The sequence below is a fragment of the Salmo salar genome, chromosome ssa28 (assembly GCF_905237065.1).
Source record: "Salmo salar chromosome ssa28, Ssal_v3.1, whole genome shotgun sequence".
Classification (NCBI taxonomy): Eukaryota; Metazoa; Chordata; class Actinopteri; order Salmoniformes; family Salmonidae; genus Salmo; species Salmo salar.
The window spans coordinates 5,141,818-5,157,150 of NC_059469.1; the positions used below are offsets into that span (position 1 = coordinate 5,141,818).

Sequence of the window (15,333 nt, forward strand, 5' to 3'; positions counted from 1 at the left end):
TAACTCCAAGTCAATCACACTTCTGTGAAATCAAACTGTCCACTTAGGAAGCAACACTGATTGACAATACATTTCACATGCTGTTGTGCAAATGGAATAGACAACAGGTGGAAATTATAGGCAATTAGCAAGACACCCCCAATAAAGGAGTGGTTCTGCAGGTGGGGACCACAGACCACTTCTCAGTTCCTATGCTTCCTGGCTGATGTTTTGGTCACTTTTGAATGCTGCCAGTGCTTTCACTCTAGTGGTAGCATGAGACTGAGTCTACAACCCACACAAGTGGCTCAGGTAGTGCAGCTCATCCAGGATGGCACATCAATGCGAGCTGTGGCAAGAAGGTTTGCTGTGTCTGTCAGCGTATTGTCCAGAGCATGGAGGCGCTACCAGGAGACAGGCCAGTACATCAGGAGATGTGGAGGAGGCCGTAGGAGGGCAACAACCCAACAGCAGGACCGCTACCTACGCCTTTGTGCAAGGAGGAGCAGGAGAAGCATTGCCAGAGCCCTGCAAAATGACCTCCAGCAGGCCACAAATGTGCATGTGTCTGCTGAAACGGTCAGAAACAGACTCCATGAGGGTGGCATGAGGGCCCGCCGTCCACAGGTAGGGGTTGTGCTTACAGCCCAACACCGTGCAGGACTTTTGGCATTTGCCAGAGAACACCAAGATTGGCAAATTCGCTCGCCAGAGGTAGCCTGACTGCCATTAGGTACCGAGATGAGATCCTCAGACCCCTTGTGAGACCATATGCTGGTGCGGTTGGCCCTGGGTTCCTCCTAATGCAAGACAATGCTAGACCTCATGTGGCTGGAGTGTGTCAGCAGTTCCTGCAAGAGGAAGGCATTGATGCTATGGACTGGCCCGCCCGTTCCCCAGACCTGAATCCAATTGAGCACATCTGGGACATCATGTCTCGCTCCATCCACCAACGCCACATTGTACCACAGACTGTCCAGGAGTTGGCGGATGCTTTAGTCCAGGTCTGGGAGGAGATCCCTCAGGAGACCATCCTCCACCTCATCAGGAGCATGCCCAGGCATTGTAGGGAGGTCATACAGGCACGTGGAGGCCACACACACTACTGAGCCTCATTTTGACTTGTTTTAAGGACATTACATCAAAGTTGGATCAGCCAGCCTGTAGTGTGGTTTTCCACTTTAATTTTGAGTGTGACTCCAAATCCAGACCTCCATGGGTTGATAAATTGGATTTCCATTGATTATTTTTGTGTGATTTTTGTTGTCAGCACATTCAACTATGTAAAGAAAAAAGTATTTAATAAGATTATTTCTTTCATTCAGATCTAGGATGTGTTGTTTAAGTGTTCCCTTTATTTTTTTGAGCAGTATATTTTCAAGAAAAATGCCATGGCGGCCTCGCTTTAATTTAGAAGTAGCTCAAAAACACACAACCCGCGACCAATACATTTCCACCCGCGACATCATTTTCAAATTAGACCAATTTGTCCTGAAAACCGTGGACATGGCAACCCTGGTGGGCAGACCGGAATTAGCGCCATTTTCTGTTATCCGCGTTTCTTGTTGTCAAGTTACACCCATTGATGCTTTCCATGAGGATCGTGCCCTCATTGGAACACATCCCCAAAGCCCTGTTGCCAACAGGCACCATCAGCAGCGCCCCGCGCCAGTTTACCGTCTATGTAAGCCATGCAAACCTCCAAACTACCCTGCTTACCCAATTAACATTAATGTCGGCTATTGCTGTCTCAGCCATTCAGAAGCCCACCTAGTAGACACTCAATTTCAGTCACATTTACTGTGAGTGTGCTCTGGTGAAGCACTATTGATTGACACACTTATTGCTGTTGGTCTCTGCTGTTTTCTAACTGTGTACACTTGTTTCCAGGGTCTGGATGATGAGTACCAGGAGGAGGGTAAGTTACTGGGCAGCTACACCTACCAGGATGATGAGGATGCTCTACAGACTTATCCTGTCACCGTAAGTACACTCCAACACTACCTCAAGGGGCTTGATTGGCCAGTGGAAGATGTTATGTTAGTAGTCCACATGGCACTTATCTCTAGTACGATTAGAGATGGTGACTTGGAAAGTTTTAGGTCTTGATAATTCTTAAATGACTTGAATCTAAATTGAGTGTCTTCTGCTATCTATCCACAGGAGGAGAATGATAAAGCCTATCAGATCATTGAGGTTCGGGTGCTGTCCAACTGGGGTCACCCGGAGTACACCTGCCTGTACCGCATCAGAGTGCACGGTCAGCCCAGTGTCAACTGAGGGCACAGAGCAGACCACCCTGTCTACATTTTAATGTTCTGCAGATGGCTGGAGCCAATTATGCATATTATGCAATGGTGGAAAAAGTGCCCAATTGTCATACTTGAGTAAAAGTAAAGATACTCAAGTGAAAGTGAAAGTAACCCAGTGAAATACTACTTGAGTAAAAGTCTAAAAGTATTTGGTTTTATATGTACTTAAGTATCAAAAGTAAATGTAATTGCTAAAATATACTTAAGTATCAAAAGTAAAAGTATAAACCATTTCAAATTCCTTACATTAAGCAAACCAGACGGCACAATTTTCTTGTTTTTTAAATTTACGGATAGCCAGGGGCACACTCCAACACTCATTCATAATTTGCAAATAAAGCATTTGTGTTTAGTGAGTACGCCAGATCAGAGGCAGTAGGGATGACCAGGGATGTTTTCTTGTTAAGTGCCTGAATTGGACCATTTTCCTTTCCTGCTAAGCATTCAAAATGTAACGAGTAGTTTTGGGTGTCAGGGAAAATTTATGGAGTAAAAAGTATATTATTTTCTGTAGGAATGTTGTGAAATAAAAGTTGTCAGATATAAATAGTAAAATGCAGATACTCCAAAAAACTATGTATGTAGTACTTTAAAGTATTTTTACACCACTGAAATTATGCACACACACATAAGTGCTTGCTCCGCAAACTTGACAAACTTGACATTCGAAGGATAACCACATGGATCGGAATCTGTGCTCTACTGCTTCAGACAAGACAAAATGTATTGGATTTACCATTTTAGTCATTTAGCAGGAGCAATTAGAGTCAAGTGCCTTGCTCAAAGGAAAATCAACAGATTTTTCACCTAGTCAGGTCTGGAATCTGAACCAGAAACTTTTCAGTTACTGGCCTAATGCTCTTGACCACTAGGCTACCTGCCACCCTTTTTATTGGCTGAAGAATGTTTCAAGGGCATTTTGTGTTATGAGACCAAACTGGAGTCATGTGTGTTGAGCCCTTGTCGCTCATGGTGAAACCAGGGCCCATATCCACAAAGCATATTAGAGTAGGAGTACTGATCTAAGATCAGTTTAGCCTTTTAGATCATAATGAATAAGATCATATGGACAGATCCTAGATTTTATATTTTTTTAGTTATTTCACCTTTATTAAACCAGGTAGGCTAGTTGAGAACAAGTTCTCATTTGCAACTGCAACCTGGCCAAGATAAAGCAAAGCAGTTTGACACATACAACAACACAGAGTTACACATGGAATAAACAAACATACAATCAATAATACAGTAGAAAAATCTATATACAGCATGTGCAAATGAGGTAGGATAAGAGAGGTAAGGCAATAAATAGGCCATGGTGGCGAAGTAATTACAACATAGCAATTAAACACTGGAATGGTAGATGTGCAGAAGATGAATGTGCAAGTAGAGATACTGGGGTGCAAAGGAGCAAGATAAATAAATACAGTATGGGGATAAGGTAGATTGGATGGGCTATTTACAGATGAGCTATGTACAGGTGCAGTGATATGTGAGCTGCTCTGACAACTGGTGCTTAAACTAGTGAGGGAGGTAAGAGTCTCCAGCTTTAGTGATTTTTGCAGTTCGTTCCAGTCATTGGCAGCAGAGAACAGGAAGGAGAGGCGGCCAAAGGAAGAATTGGCTTTGGGGGTGACCAGTGAGATAGGCGGGGCTTTATCTAGCAGAGACTTGTAGATGATCTGGAGCCAGTGGGTTTGGCGACGAGTATGAAGCGAGGGCCAGCCAACGAGAGCGTACAGGTCGCAGTGGTGGGTAGTATATGGGGCTTTGGTGACAAAACGGATGGCACAGTGATCAGATCAGCACTCCTACTCTGAGATGCTTTTGGTGATATGGGCCCAGGTTTTACCATGTTCTCTTACAAACAATAGAAGAATGTAAACTTTTGTTAATAGTTTTTCATTTTTAGTCCACTGATATCAGTGTTGCTTAAAAATATGTAAATGCTGCGATGCCAAAATGTTGTTGAATTGTTTGTTTTTTAAAGGGAATTTACAGCTCAAGTAAGTTAAGAATGTCTTACACTGGTCCTTTCAGCCACAGAAGTCAGGCTTTGGCCATGACCCTTTATAGATTATATACAAGTGCCCAGTTGTAAATCTCATTATTTATTTGTTTGTCCCGAGTTAATGAAATAGCGATCTGTGTAGTATATTTTTGTAAAGGGTTTTGAGACTATTTGTAAATTGTCTTGGGACTAAACAGGTGTTTTTTGGATTTTGTACATAATTGTAACTTGTATAAAATATTCAAATAAAGTACCTACATTTTGAGTAGTTGTAATGTAACAGTTATTGATTTGAGTCTTTTTGCTTTTTTAAATAACTTTGAAATGAAATCAGGCACTATAGTTTCAACAAATGTGGGAATTCTTTGTCATCGTGCCCCACCGGTAGAGCTTGGTTGCAGTCTGATTCTCCACCCTTCTTCCTGATGTGAGCACACATTCACACATAGATTTTGATCTATCATGTTCAGTCCAGTAACTGACAAAAATGCACGATGTCACACGCATCCCAGACCGAAAAGACAAAAAAACAGGAATTTGGGTCCATGAGAGAGAGCTGTGTGCAGAATTCTCAGGTGCAGCAGTCTTTAGTGGTGGCTGTTCATCTGGGATGGTAGTATCTATCGACCAGTAGGGGCCACTTTACTGATAACAAAGAGGGAGGGGCAGCAGGAGCAAAGAGAGTAGCTAGTGCTGCATTTTCTCTCACAGGAGCTGCTCAGAGCTGGACTGTACTTAGAACACTGAATACTGAATCTCCACTTACAGATGGCAACTATACAGCAATGTGGTAATTCTAGCGTTACCACACATTAACATTTTGGTGATAAAGTACTATAATGCAAGCTTCATATACTCCTCCTTCCAGACCAGGATGATGTTTGGCTGACATGGGTGCCCCACTGCCCCTGGGCTGGACAAGGATCATATATGATTATGAGATGCCGTCAAAGGAAAGGACAATCCGTTCATTCCATATACATCGATCTGCCCTGGGCTGGACAAGGATCATATATGATTATGAGATGCCGTCAAAGGAAAGGACAGTCAGTTCATTCCATAGACATCGATAGAGAACTTATCTTTGTTTCTGTGCCATCCTAGCGTCTGTGACAGCATGGCAGCGCCATTCAGACAATCTCCATTTTGAAGTAGTCCATTTTCTTCTTCACGATTGGCTGATGCTTCCTGATGACCCGGCTGCCCATGCTGCTACAGCCTTTTGGCCAGTAGAGGCCTCTATCATTCTCTATGGTTCATTTGCAGTGTGAAACCAATGGAGATAGATCGAGGACTCATGGTTATATCTGTGCCATTATAGCACTATGTGGTAATGTTTTGTCATCGTGCCCCACCACTATATATACAAAAGTATGTGGACACCCCTTCAAATTAGCGGATTCGGCTATTTCAGCCACACCTGTTGCTGACAGGTGTATAGAATCGAGCACACAGCCATGCAATCTCCATAGACAAACATTGGCAGAAGAATGGTCTTACTTAAGAGCTCAGTGACTTTCACCGTGGCACGGTCATAGGACACCACCTTTCCAACAAGTCAGTTTGTCATATTTCTCCCCTGCTAGAGCTGCCCCGGTCAACTGTAAGTGCTGTTATTGTGAAGTGGAAATGTCTAGGAGCAACAACGGCTCATCCGCGAAGTGGTAGGTCACACAAGCTCACAGAATGAGACCACTGAGAGCTGAAGCGAGAAGCGCATAAAAATCATCTGTCCTCTGATGCAGCACTCCAACCTGCTTCTGGAAGCAACGTCAGCACAAGAACTGTTTGTCGGGAGCTTCATGAAATGGGTTCCCATGGCCGAACAACCACACACATGCCTAAGATCACCATGCGCAATGCCAAGCATAGGCTGAAGTGGTGTAAAGCTCGCCGCCATTGGACTCTGGAGCAGTGGAAATGCCTTCTCTGGAGTGATGAATCACACTTCACCATTTGGCAGTCCGACGGACGAAACTGGGTTTGGCGGATGCCAGGACAATGCTACCTGAGTCAATGCATAGTGCCAACTGTTAAGTTTGGTGGAGGAGGAATAATGGTCTGGGGCTGTCTTTCATGGTTCGGGCTAGGCCCCTTAGTTCCAGTGAAGGGAAATCTTAACACTACAGCATACAATAATATTCTAGATGATTCTGTGCTTCCAACTTTGTGGCAACAGTTTGCCCCTGTGCACCAAGCGAGGTCCATACAGAAATTGTCATTGTGGAAGAACTTGACTGGCCTGCAACGAGACCTGACCTCAACTCCATCAAACACCTTTGGGATTAATTGGAACGCTGACTGACCTAATCACCCAACATCAGTGCCTGGCCTCACTAATGCTCTTGTGGCTGAATGGACGCAAGTCCCTGCAGCAATGTTCCAATATCTAGTGGAAAGCCTTCCCAGAAGAGTGGAGGCTGTTGTAGCAGCAAAGGGGGGACCAACTCAATATTAATGCCCATGACTTTAGAATGAGATATTTGACGAGCAGGTTTTGATGCTCTCGAACACGGCCACGACTTCTTAAGCGAGAAGGGGGTAGCTGCATCCCAATATGTCGACCGGAGTATGGGGCGAGTGGGTATGTCGAAAGAAAAGCAGTGGGCGTGTGGAAAGTGGGTGTGTCAAAGCGCAGAGGGTGAGTCTGAGTCGTATTTCACTGTTAGTTTTACACAAGTAATTTGACATGTTCAGTTATCCTGTTGGGGCTAGGGGGCAGTATTTTCACGGCCGGATGAAAAACGTACCCAATTTAAACAGGTTACTACTCTGGCCCAGAAAATAGAATATGCATATTATTAGTAGATTTGGATAGAAAACACTCTGAAGTTTCAATAACTGTTTGAATGGTGTCTGTGAGTATAACAGAACTCATATGGCAGGCAAAAAACCTGAGAACAATTGAATCAGGAAGTGGGAGAAATTAGAAATGTAGTTTTGTTTTGAATCCCTTGAAAAACTACAGTGACATAGGATTTACGTTGCACCTCCTAACTCTTCCATTGGCTGTCAACAATCTTTAGGAACTGGTTTCAACCGTCACCTGTTACCGGGCAGATAATTATGGCTCAGTCAATCACTGGCCAGTCTGAGGAGAGGTGTCTTATGACGCGCATGCACGTGACTTCGTTGTTTTTTAAATTTTTCATCTGGGATGAATACCTATTGCCCGGTTGTAAAATTATTGTAATTTTACGTTAAAAATACCCTAAAGATTGATTGTAAACATCGTTTGACGTGTTTCTACAAACGGTAATGGAACTTTGAACATTTCGTCTATGGAATTGCGTCCACGCCACATGGCATTGTAAAGTGTTCTGGATGGGTCAACAAAACGGACGTATTTGGACATAAATGATGGACTTTGCAGAACAAATGAACATTTCGAAGATCAGCAAAGGTAAGTAAATATTTAGAACATATTGTTGGAGATTTGTTGACGCCATGGTTGTAGGCTAACTGTATAGCTTAGCATTGAAGGCTAAGTTCTGTACTCAGAATATTGAACAATGTGCTTTTTCCGTAACGTTATTTTTTAAATCTGACAAAGTGGTTGCATAAAGGAGTAGATTATCTCTAATTCTTTAAATAATTGTTATACATTTTATCAACGTTTATGAGTTCTTCTGTAAATGAAATGTGCCTATTCACCGGCAGTTATGGGGAGAAAACATTTTCTGAACGTCACGCGCCAATGTAAAAATTGCGTTTTTGGATATGAATATTAATTTGATCGAACAAAAATTGATGTATTGTCTAACATGATGTCCTAGGAGTGTCATCTGATGAAGATTGTCAAAGGTTAGTGCTTAATTTTAGCTGTATATTTGGTTTTGTGATGGCTATCCGTGCTTGGAAAATTATTTTTGTATTTATTTTTGCTAAGGTGCTATGCTAAAATAATCTAATGTTTTGCTTTCACCGTAAAGCCTTTTTGAAATCGGACAATGTGATTGGATTAACGAATAGAGTATCTTTAAAATGCCGTATAATACTTGAATTTTAATTTTGAGATTATTTTATTTTGAATTTCGTGCCGTGCTATCTCACTGGTTGTTGTCCAACCAATCCCTTTAGCGGGATTGTATCTCGAAGGGGTCCTCAACTGACCATTGTTTGTTTTTGATTAAAAGTATCGACAATGGATGTTCTGTTGCTTCATGCTTTGATGCGCGTGCTTACGGTGACTGTCACGGCTACTAGGTATGTTAGCTACCACACCGTTGCCCGACAGTAGTGTTTGTCAAGCGAAGGGCACTGTGCAGGTGTTGTTGCCTTTCATGCCCTCCCCATTGAGTAGTAGACTATGTATCAAGGTGACTTTTAGATAGGTTATCAATATGAGTTATTTATTGTGTAGGATGCTATCCTACGTGAGAAAAACACAGCCACGTTAGCTACCACCATGATACCCAGTAGGAAGTACTTTTAAGTCGGCAGGCATGTTGATACAACACCAGTGCACTGATCGCTGGCTAATCTCGTCGTGCAGCCCAATCAGCCATTTCAAAGGAGTAGGTCACTATGTTAGATGGTTCCTCACGCTGAAAGTAGTCTATTTGGTTTGATGTTACTTAAATGTGATGTGGCCATAAAAAAACATGCATGCTCACATGCCCACATCACTTCCATTGATTGTTAGCTTGTGGTGGCTAAAACTAAGCCAGGTGTACACTACACGATTTTAGCCCTGATTTAGCTGTCCTGGACAAGTTTTTGAGATCGGAGACAAAATCCTTATGCTGTTGACTACCCGGAGCATGCGGCCGTTGCCGACGCTTGTTTAGCGGGTCAGAGACACAATCTGAAGGCTACCGATCTCGTCTTTGGGCAGTCCCAGATGTCCTGATATTTTCAAGCATGTTTGATGTTATCAGCACAAAACCTGCAATGCTCTTGTAGTGTGAGATGTGCAATGACAAGTTTTGAGAACGGTGATCAGCAATAGACAATGAGAACTCCCCAGAGAAGTTGATGACCCTGTTTCGCATCACCCAGAATGTGTTGACTCTTGAGCAGGAGGGATGACTGCTAACAGGGCTGCAACTTTCAGTGGGGACTGGGGGGACATGCCCCCCCCCCCCCTCAAATTCTGAAATTGCATTTTTGACCTCCCCCCAGTTTTATCATTGGAATGTGATACAAAACACGACAACGGTGTGCTTTAGGACCATGTCTCCGAGCGGTCGGGTAGGCTGTTTGGAGTGTTTATCCGACTGGATTTAGGACCACACGGACACCACAGAGCGGGCTGGCTGGCTGGACCAGCATGGGAGAGTTGAGCATAGTTCAGTGTGTTCTGGCTACTCTTTAGTTGACTGATGTAGCTGGCAAGGTAATTGCTGTGTAACTAAATACAAATAAAATAAACTAGTGTTTATTCGCAGTGCTGAGCTAGTATTGTAATTATTTGTCACATGCGCCGAATACAACAGGTGTAGACAAATAATTAAAGAACAGCAGTAAATAACAATAGCGAGGGCTATATACAGGGGGGACCGGTAGAGTCAATGTGCGGGGGCACCGGTTAGTCGAGGTAATTGAGGTAATATGTACATGTAGGTAGAGTTCTTAAAGTGACTATGCATAGATAATAAACAGAGAGTAGCAGCAGTGTAAAAGATGTGAGGGGGGGGCAATGCAAATAGTCTGGGTAGCCATTTGATTAGATGTTCAGGAGTCTTATGGCTTGGTGGTAGAAGCTGTTTAGAAACCTCTTAGACCTAGACTTGGCACTCTGGTACCGCTTGCCGTGCGGTAGCAGAGAGAACAGTCTATTACGAGGGTGGCTGGAGTTTTTGAAAATTTTTAGGGCCTTCCTCTGACACCGCCTGTTATGGTCCTGGATGGCAGGAAGCTTGGCCTCAGTGATGTACGTGGCCATACGCACTGCCCTCTGTAGTGCCTTGCGATCGGAGGCCGCAGGCAGTGATGCAACGAGTCAGGATGCTCTCGATGGTGCAGCTGTAGAACCTTTTGAGGATCTGAGGACCCATGACAAATCTTTTCAGTCCCCTGAGGCGGAATAGGTTTTGTCGTGGACCGTGTTAGTTTGTTGGTGATGTGGACGCCAGGGAACCTGAAACTCTCAAACTGTTCCTCTACAGCCCCATCGATGAGAATGGGGGTGTGCTTTGTCCTCCTTTTCCTGTATTCCACAATAATCTCCAGTGTTCTTGGCACGGGGACTATGGTGGTCTGCTTGAAACATGTTGGTATTATAGACTCAGACAGGGAGAGGTTGAACATGTCAGTGAAGACACTTGCCAGTTGGTCAGAGCATGCTCGGAGTACACGTCCTGGTAATCCGTCTGGCCCTGTGGCCTTGTGAATGTTGACATGTTTAAAGGTCTTACTCACATCGGCTACGGAGAGAGTGATCACACAGTCATCCGGAACAGCTGATGCTCTCATGCATGTTTCAGTGTTACTTGCCTCGAAGCGAGCATAGAAGTAATTTAGCTCGTCTGGTAGGCTCGTGTCACTGGGCAGCTCGCGGCTGTGCTTCCCTTTGTAGTCTGTAATAGTTTGCAGGCCCTGCCACATCCGACGAGCGTCGGAGACGGTGTAGTGTGATCCGATCTTAGTCCTGTATTGATGCTTTACCTGGTTCGTCGGAGGGCATAACGGGATTTCTTATAAGCTTCCGGGTTAGACATCTCCAATTTTGTCTCATTGATTGGACTCCAAGTTAACTGACTCCTGACTCCAATTAGCTTTTGGAGTCATTAACCTAGGGTTTCACATACTTTTTCCAACCTACACTGTGAATGTTTAAATTATGTATTCAATATAGACAAGAGAAATACAATCATTTGTTTAAGCAGACTGTGTTTGTCTATTGTTGTGATTAAATGAAGATCAGATCAAATGTTATGACCAATTTATGCAGAAATCCAAGTAATTCCAAGGGTTCGCATACTTTTTCTTGCCACTGTATGTCAACCACAGCTTTCAAATCAACAGCAGTGTCTCTACCTACAGTGGGGGAAAAAAGTATTTGATCCCCTGCTGATTTTGAACGTTTGCCTACTGGTTAAGAAAGGATCAGTCTATAATTTTAATGGTAGGTGTATTTGAACAGTGAGAGACAGAATAACAACAAAAATATCCAGAAAAACGCATGTCAAAAATGTTATAAATTGATTTGCATTTTAATGAGGGAAATAAGTATTTGACCCCCTCTCAATCAGAAAGATTTCTGGCTCCCATGTGTCTTTTATAGAGGTAACGAGCTGAGATTAGGAGCACACCCTTAAAGGGAGTGCTCCTAACCGCAGCACACCCTTAAAGGGAGTGCTCCTAACCGCAGCTTGTTACCTGTAAAAAAGACACCTGTCCACAGAAGCAATCAATCAGATTCCAAACTCTCCCCCATGGCCAAGACCAAAGAGCTCTCCAAGGATGTCAGGGACAAGATTGTATACCTACACAAGGCTGGAATGGGCTACAAGACCATCGCCAAGCAGCTTGGTGAGAAGGTGACAACATTTGGTGCGATTATTCGCAAATGGAAGAAACACAAAAGAACTGTCAATATCCCTCAGCCTGGGGCTCCCTGCAAGATCTCACCTCGTGGGGTTGCAATGATCATGAGAACGGTGAGGAATCAGCCCAGAACTACACGGGAGGATCTTGTCAATGATCTCAAGGCAGCTGGGACCATAGTCACCAAGAAAACAATTGGTAACACACTACGCCGTGAAGGACTGAAATCCTGCAGCGCCCGCAAGGTCCCCCTGCTCAAGAATACATATACATGCCCGCCTGAAGTTTGCCAATGAACATCTGAATGATTCAGAGGACAACTGGTGAAAGTGTTGTGGTCAGATGAGACCAAAATGGAGCTCTTTGGCATCAACTCAACTCGCCGTGTTTGGAGGAGGAGGAATGCTGCCTATGACCCCAAGAACATCATCTCCACCGTCAAACATGGAGGTGGTGACATTATGCTTTGGGGGTGTTTTTCTGCTAAGGGGACAGGACAACTTCACCGCATCATTTGACGGGGCCATGTACTGTCAAATCTTGGGTGAGAACCTCCTTCCCTCAGCCAGGGCATTGAAAATGGGTCGTGGATGGGTATTCCAGCATGACAATGACCCAAAACACACGGCCAAGGCAACAAAGGAGGTCCTGGACATTAAGGTCATTAAGGTCCTGGAGTGGCCTAGCCAGTCTCCAGACCTTAATCCCATAGAAAATCTGTGGAGGGAGCTGAATGTTCGAGTTGTCTAACGTCAGCCTCAAAACCTTAATGACTTGGAGAAGATCTGCAAAGAGGAGTGGGACAAAATCCCTCCTGAGATGTGTGCAAACCTGGTGACCAACTACAAGAAACGTCTGACGTCTGTGACAGCCAACAAGGGTTTTGCCACCAAGTACTGAGTCATGTTTTGCAGAGGGGTCAAATACTTATTTCCCTCATTAAAATGCAAATCATTTTATAACATTTTTGACATGCGTTTTTCTGGATTTTTTGTTGTTGTTATTCTGTCTCTCACTGTTCAAATAAACCTACCATTAAAATTATAGACTGATAATCTCTTTGTAAGTGGGCAAACGCACAAAATCAGCAGGGGATCAAATACTTTTTTCCCCCACTGTACTTCATTCCTGTTGCCGTAGAAAATACTTGTGGTGTCTAGCATTTCCTGTTTATTCCCTACTAGCACATAGCCATTTCTCTGTGAAGTTTTGACTTATCCTCTTTACCTGTCTAGTTATGATAGTGTGGGTAGAGGGGATTTCTTCCTCTAACCTCTTGTTTTTTCTCAGCTGCTGTCTCTTGGTGGGTGATGCAGCGTGGCTGGGTCTCAGGTCGTGATAGGCATGCAGACACTGACACCTGCAGACTGCTCTCCAAGCCTGGGGCCCAGCATCGACATGTTCCATGTGCAGTGCATGATGGAGTTGATGGGGAGGAGATGGGCACCACCCTCTCACCGGGGGGCCCAGAGCCTCATGGACATGGTGCAGTTTCAGCAGAAGGTGGGTCCATCTCTCGTCAAATCTGCAGTCACCAATACCAGTCAATAGAAGCCTCAGTGGAAAATTACACAGGCCGGAATTACACAGAAGACAGTGGCTTTATTGTATTGTTCACTCTTCTACCCACCAATATAGCCCTCGGATAGTGAGAAGCACTAACTAGTGGACACAAAAGACAGTCAATGTATTGCATGTTAATTATATGTATGTTAATCAAGGTCTTTGGTGTTTTTCCAGAACAAAGCTTGACGCATTAAGATGGTTTCTGTCCCTCCTCATGGGCAGTGGGGCTCTCTCTGCTTTGGCTAAAGGAACTAATGGACCCTCTGCAGCTACAGCTGACATCCAACCTCAGCCTTCAGTCAACACCAGCCTCCAGTCAGACGAGATGTCTGGCTCTGTTTCAACAGATCCATGCCTCCATTCTCGGGTAGCCTCCAATAACCACACCGGCCTGGCAGACATGATGTCACCCTTCTTTAATGGCCAGCCAGGAGGACGGAGGCCCAGACATGCTCCCTATTCTGCAGAGTGTGTGTGGGTAGGTGATGCAGCAAAAACATCCAACGGCCCACAATGAGTAGGCTGGTAGTGGCTTTATGGTGAGGTTAACTACAACGTAGAACTCCCTCTAAAGGTTTACCTGGTAGGGTGGGTGGTGGGAGTAGAATGCAGTCCAGATGTTATGGTTAGGAGTCAAGTCGATGGAGGAGGTCGAGAGCCACACATCCTCCGAAACACGACCCTGCCAAGCCACACTGCTTCTTGAAACACTGCTCGCTTAACCTGCAAGCCAGCTGCATCCATTCTGTCAGAGGAAACACTGTTCAACTGGCGACCGAGGTCAGCTTGCAGGTGCCCAGCCGGCCACAAGGAGTCACTTGAGCGCGATGGGACAAGAACATCCCTGCCTGCCAAACCCACCCCTAACCCGGATGACACCGGGCCAATTGTGTGCCACCTCATGGGTCTCCCGGTCACAGCCAGCTGTGACACAGCCTGGGATCGAATCTGGGTCTGTAGTGACACCTCAAGCACTGCGATGCCGTGCCTTAGACCGCTGTACTACTCGGGAGGCCGCTGATTCTGATTGCATTGTGGTGTGTCTGTGTTAATGTTAGAGTAAATGTCTTTGTTAGGGTTTGTGTGTCTGTATTACTGCAGGTCTTGACAGAGAACTCCTATTACAGTAATGGCTGTAAAACCTGTAAGCATAGGAGCGGATATTTTCAAGTGCAATGTTAGCAGGTTAACATGGGAGGGCAACAGATCCAAAGAGCTACTGCCGGAGCAGGTTATGGAGTTGCGTCTGGAGCAGATGGAGAGGAGGCTGATGAAACACATGGAACAGCGGCTGGATGCCGTGCAGCAGCGCCTGAAGAAGGCCTTACTTAGGGCCCTGCCTCTGGCCCTTCCCTTCAACCACCTCAAGACCACAGCACCCACACCTGACCAGAACCACACCGCCCAGCCCCAGGCCCTGCACTGACTTCAGACCTGATTCCTACACTGAATCCAGCCCCTTGCACTGATTCCTGCCCCTGCACTGATTGAACCCAATAACCTGAACCCAATAACCCAACTCACCAGAGACCAGCTGCTATCTTCACTGTAGTTTTACCACTTGTATTTGTTTGTGAAATAATGTCTGACTGTTTGTTGTTAATTTGACCCCCTTTCATATTCTGTATATTAACAGATGGTTTTGAATGAGTGTATGATCAAGAGTGAAAAATAAAATATAGTTTGTAACAAAACTACAAAAGGCTTTGCATTATTCTTTGAGCAAGAGTAAATATAAAAATGATTTAACAAAACATGCTCTGCAGCCCACATCTGTTCTCCATAGTATGCAAAAGAACATTCCTCTGTAATGTAATTTATTTTATGTTGGCAATAGTGGAGCACTAGGTGGAGCCGTTGGTTTGGTATCTTTGGAAGAACTTCATTGGCGTCCTTGAAAAGGGCACCACACCCCGGGCTGATCTTTCCAGGAAAAGCTCAGCTGGCTAAATGGGTTAAGGATTATGTAAAACATGA

General features: G+C 44.6%; 1 protein-coding gene and 1 pseudogene across 1 annotated transcript; both read left to right on the forward strand.

The window, feature by feature from the left end:
- Nucleotides 1–1,558: 1,558 nt before the first annotated feature.
- On the forward strand, nucleotides 1,559–2,359 carry LOC123731459 (SUN domain-containing protein 1-like). Its single transcript, XM_045710290.1, has 3 exons — nucleotides 1,559–1,663; nucleotides 1,870–1,962; nucleotides 2,143–2,359. The coding sequence occupies exons 1-3, from the start codon at nucleotides 1,565–1,567 to the stop codon at nucleotides 2,257–2,259; spliced, it is 309 nt and encodes a 102-aa protein (XP_045566246.1). The 5' UTR covers nucleotides 1,559–1,564; the 3' UTR covers nucleotides 2,260–2,359.
- A 4,497-nt stretch (nucleotides 2,360–6,856) lies between these two features.
- LOC123731411 (ATPase PAAT-like) lies at nucleotides 6,857–13,873 on the forward strand (annotated as a pseudogene).
- The last annotated feature ends 1,460 nt before the right edge of the window (nucleotides 13,874–15,333 follow it).

What these genes read in the sequence shown, in the direction of transcription:
- LOC123731459 (XM_045710290.1), top strand. Translation starts at nt 1,565, where the DNA reads ATGCTTTCCATGAGGATCGTGCCCTCATTGGAACACATCCCCAAAGCC. An exon ending in CGCGCCAGTTTACCGTCTAT is followed by an intron (nt 1,664 to 1,869) that starts GTAAGCCATGCA and finishes ACTTGTTTCCAG; the next exon opens with GGTCTGGATGATGAGTACCA. An exon ending in TACAGACTTATCCTGTCACC is followed by an intron (nt 1,963 to 2,142) that starts GTAAGTACACTC and finishes ATCTATCCACAG; the next exon opens with GAGGAGAATGATAAAGCCTA.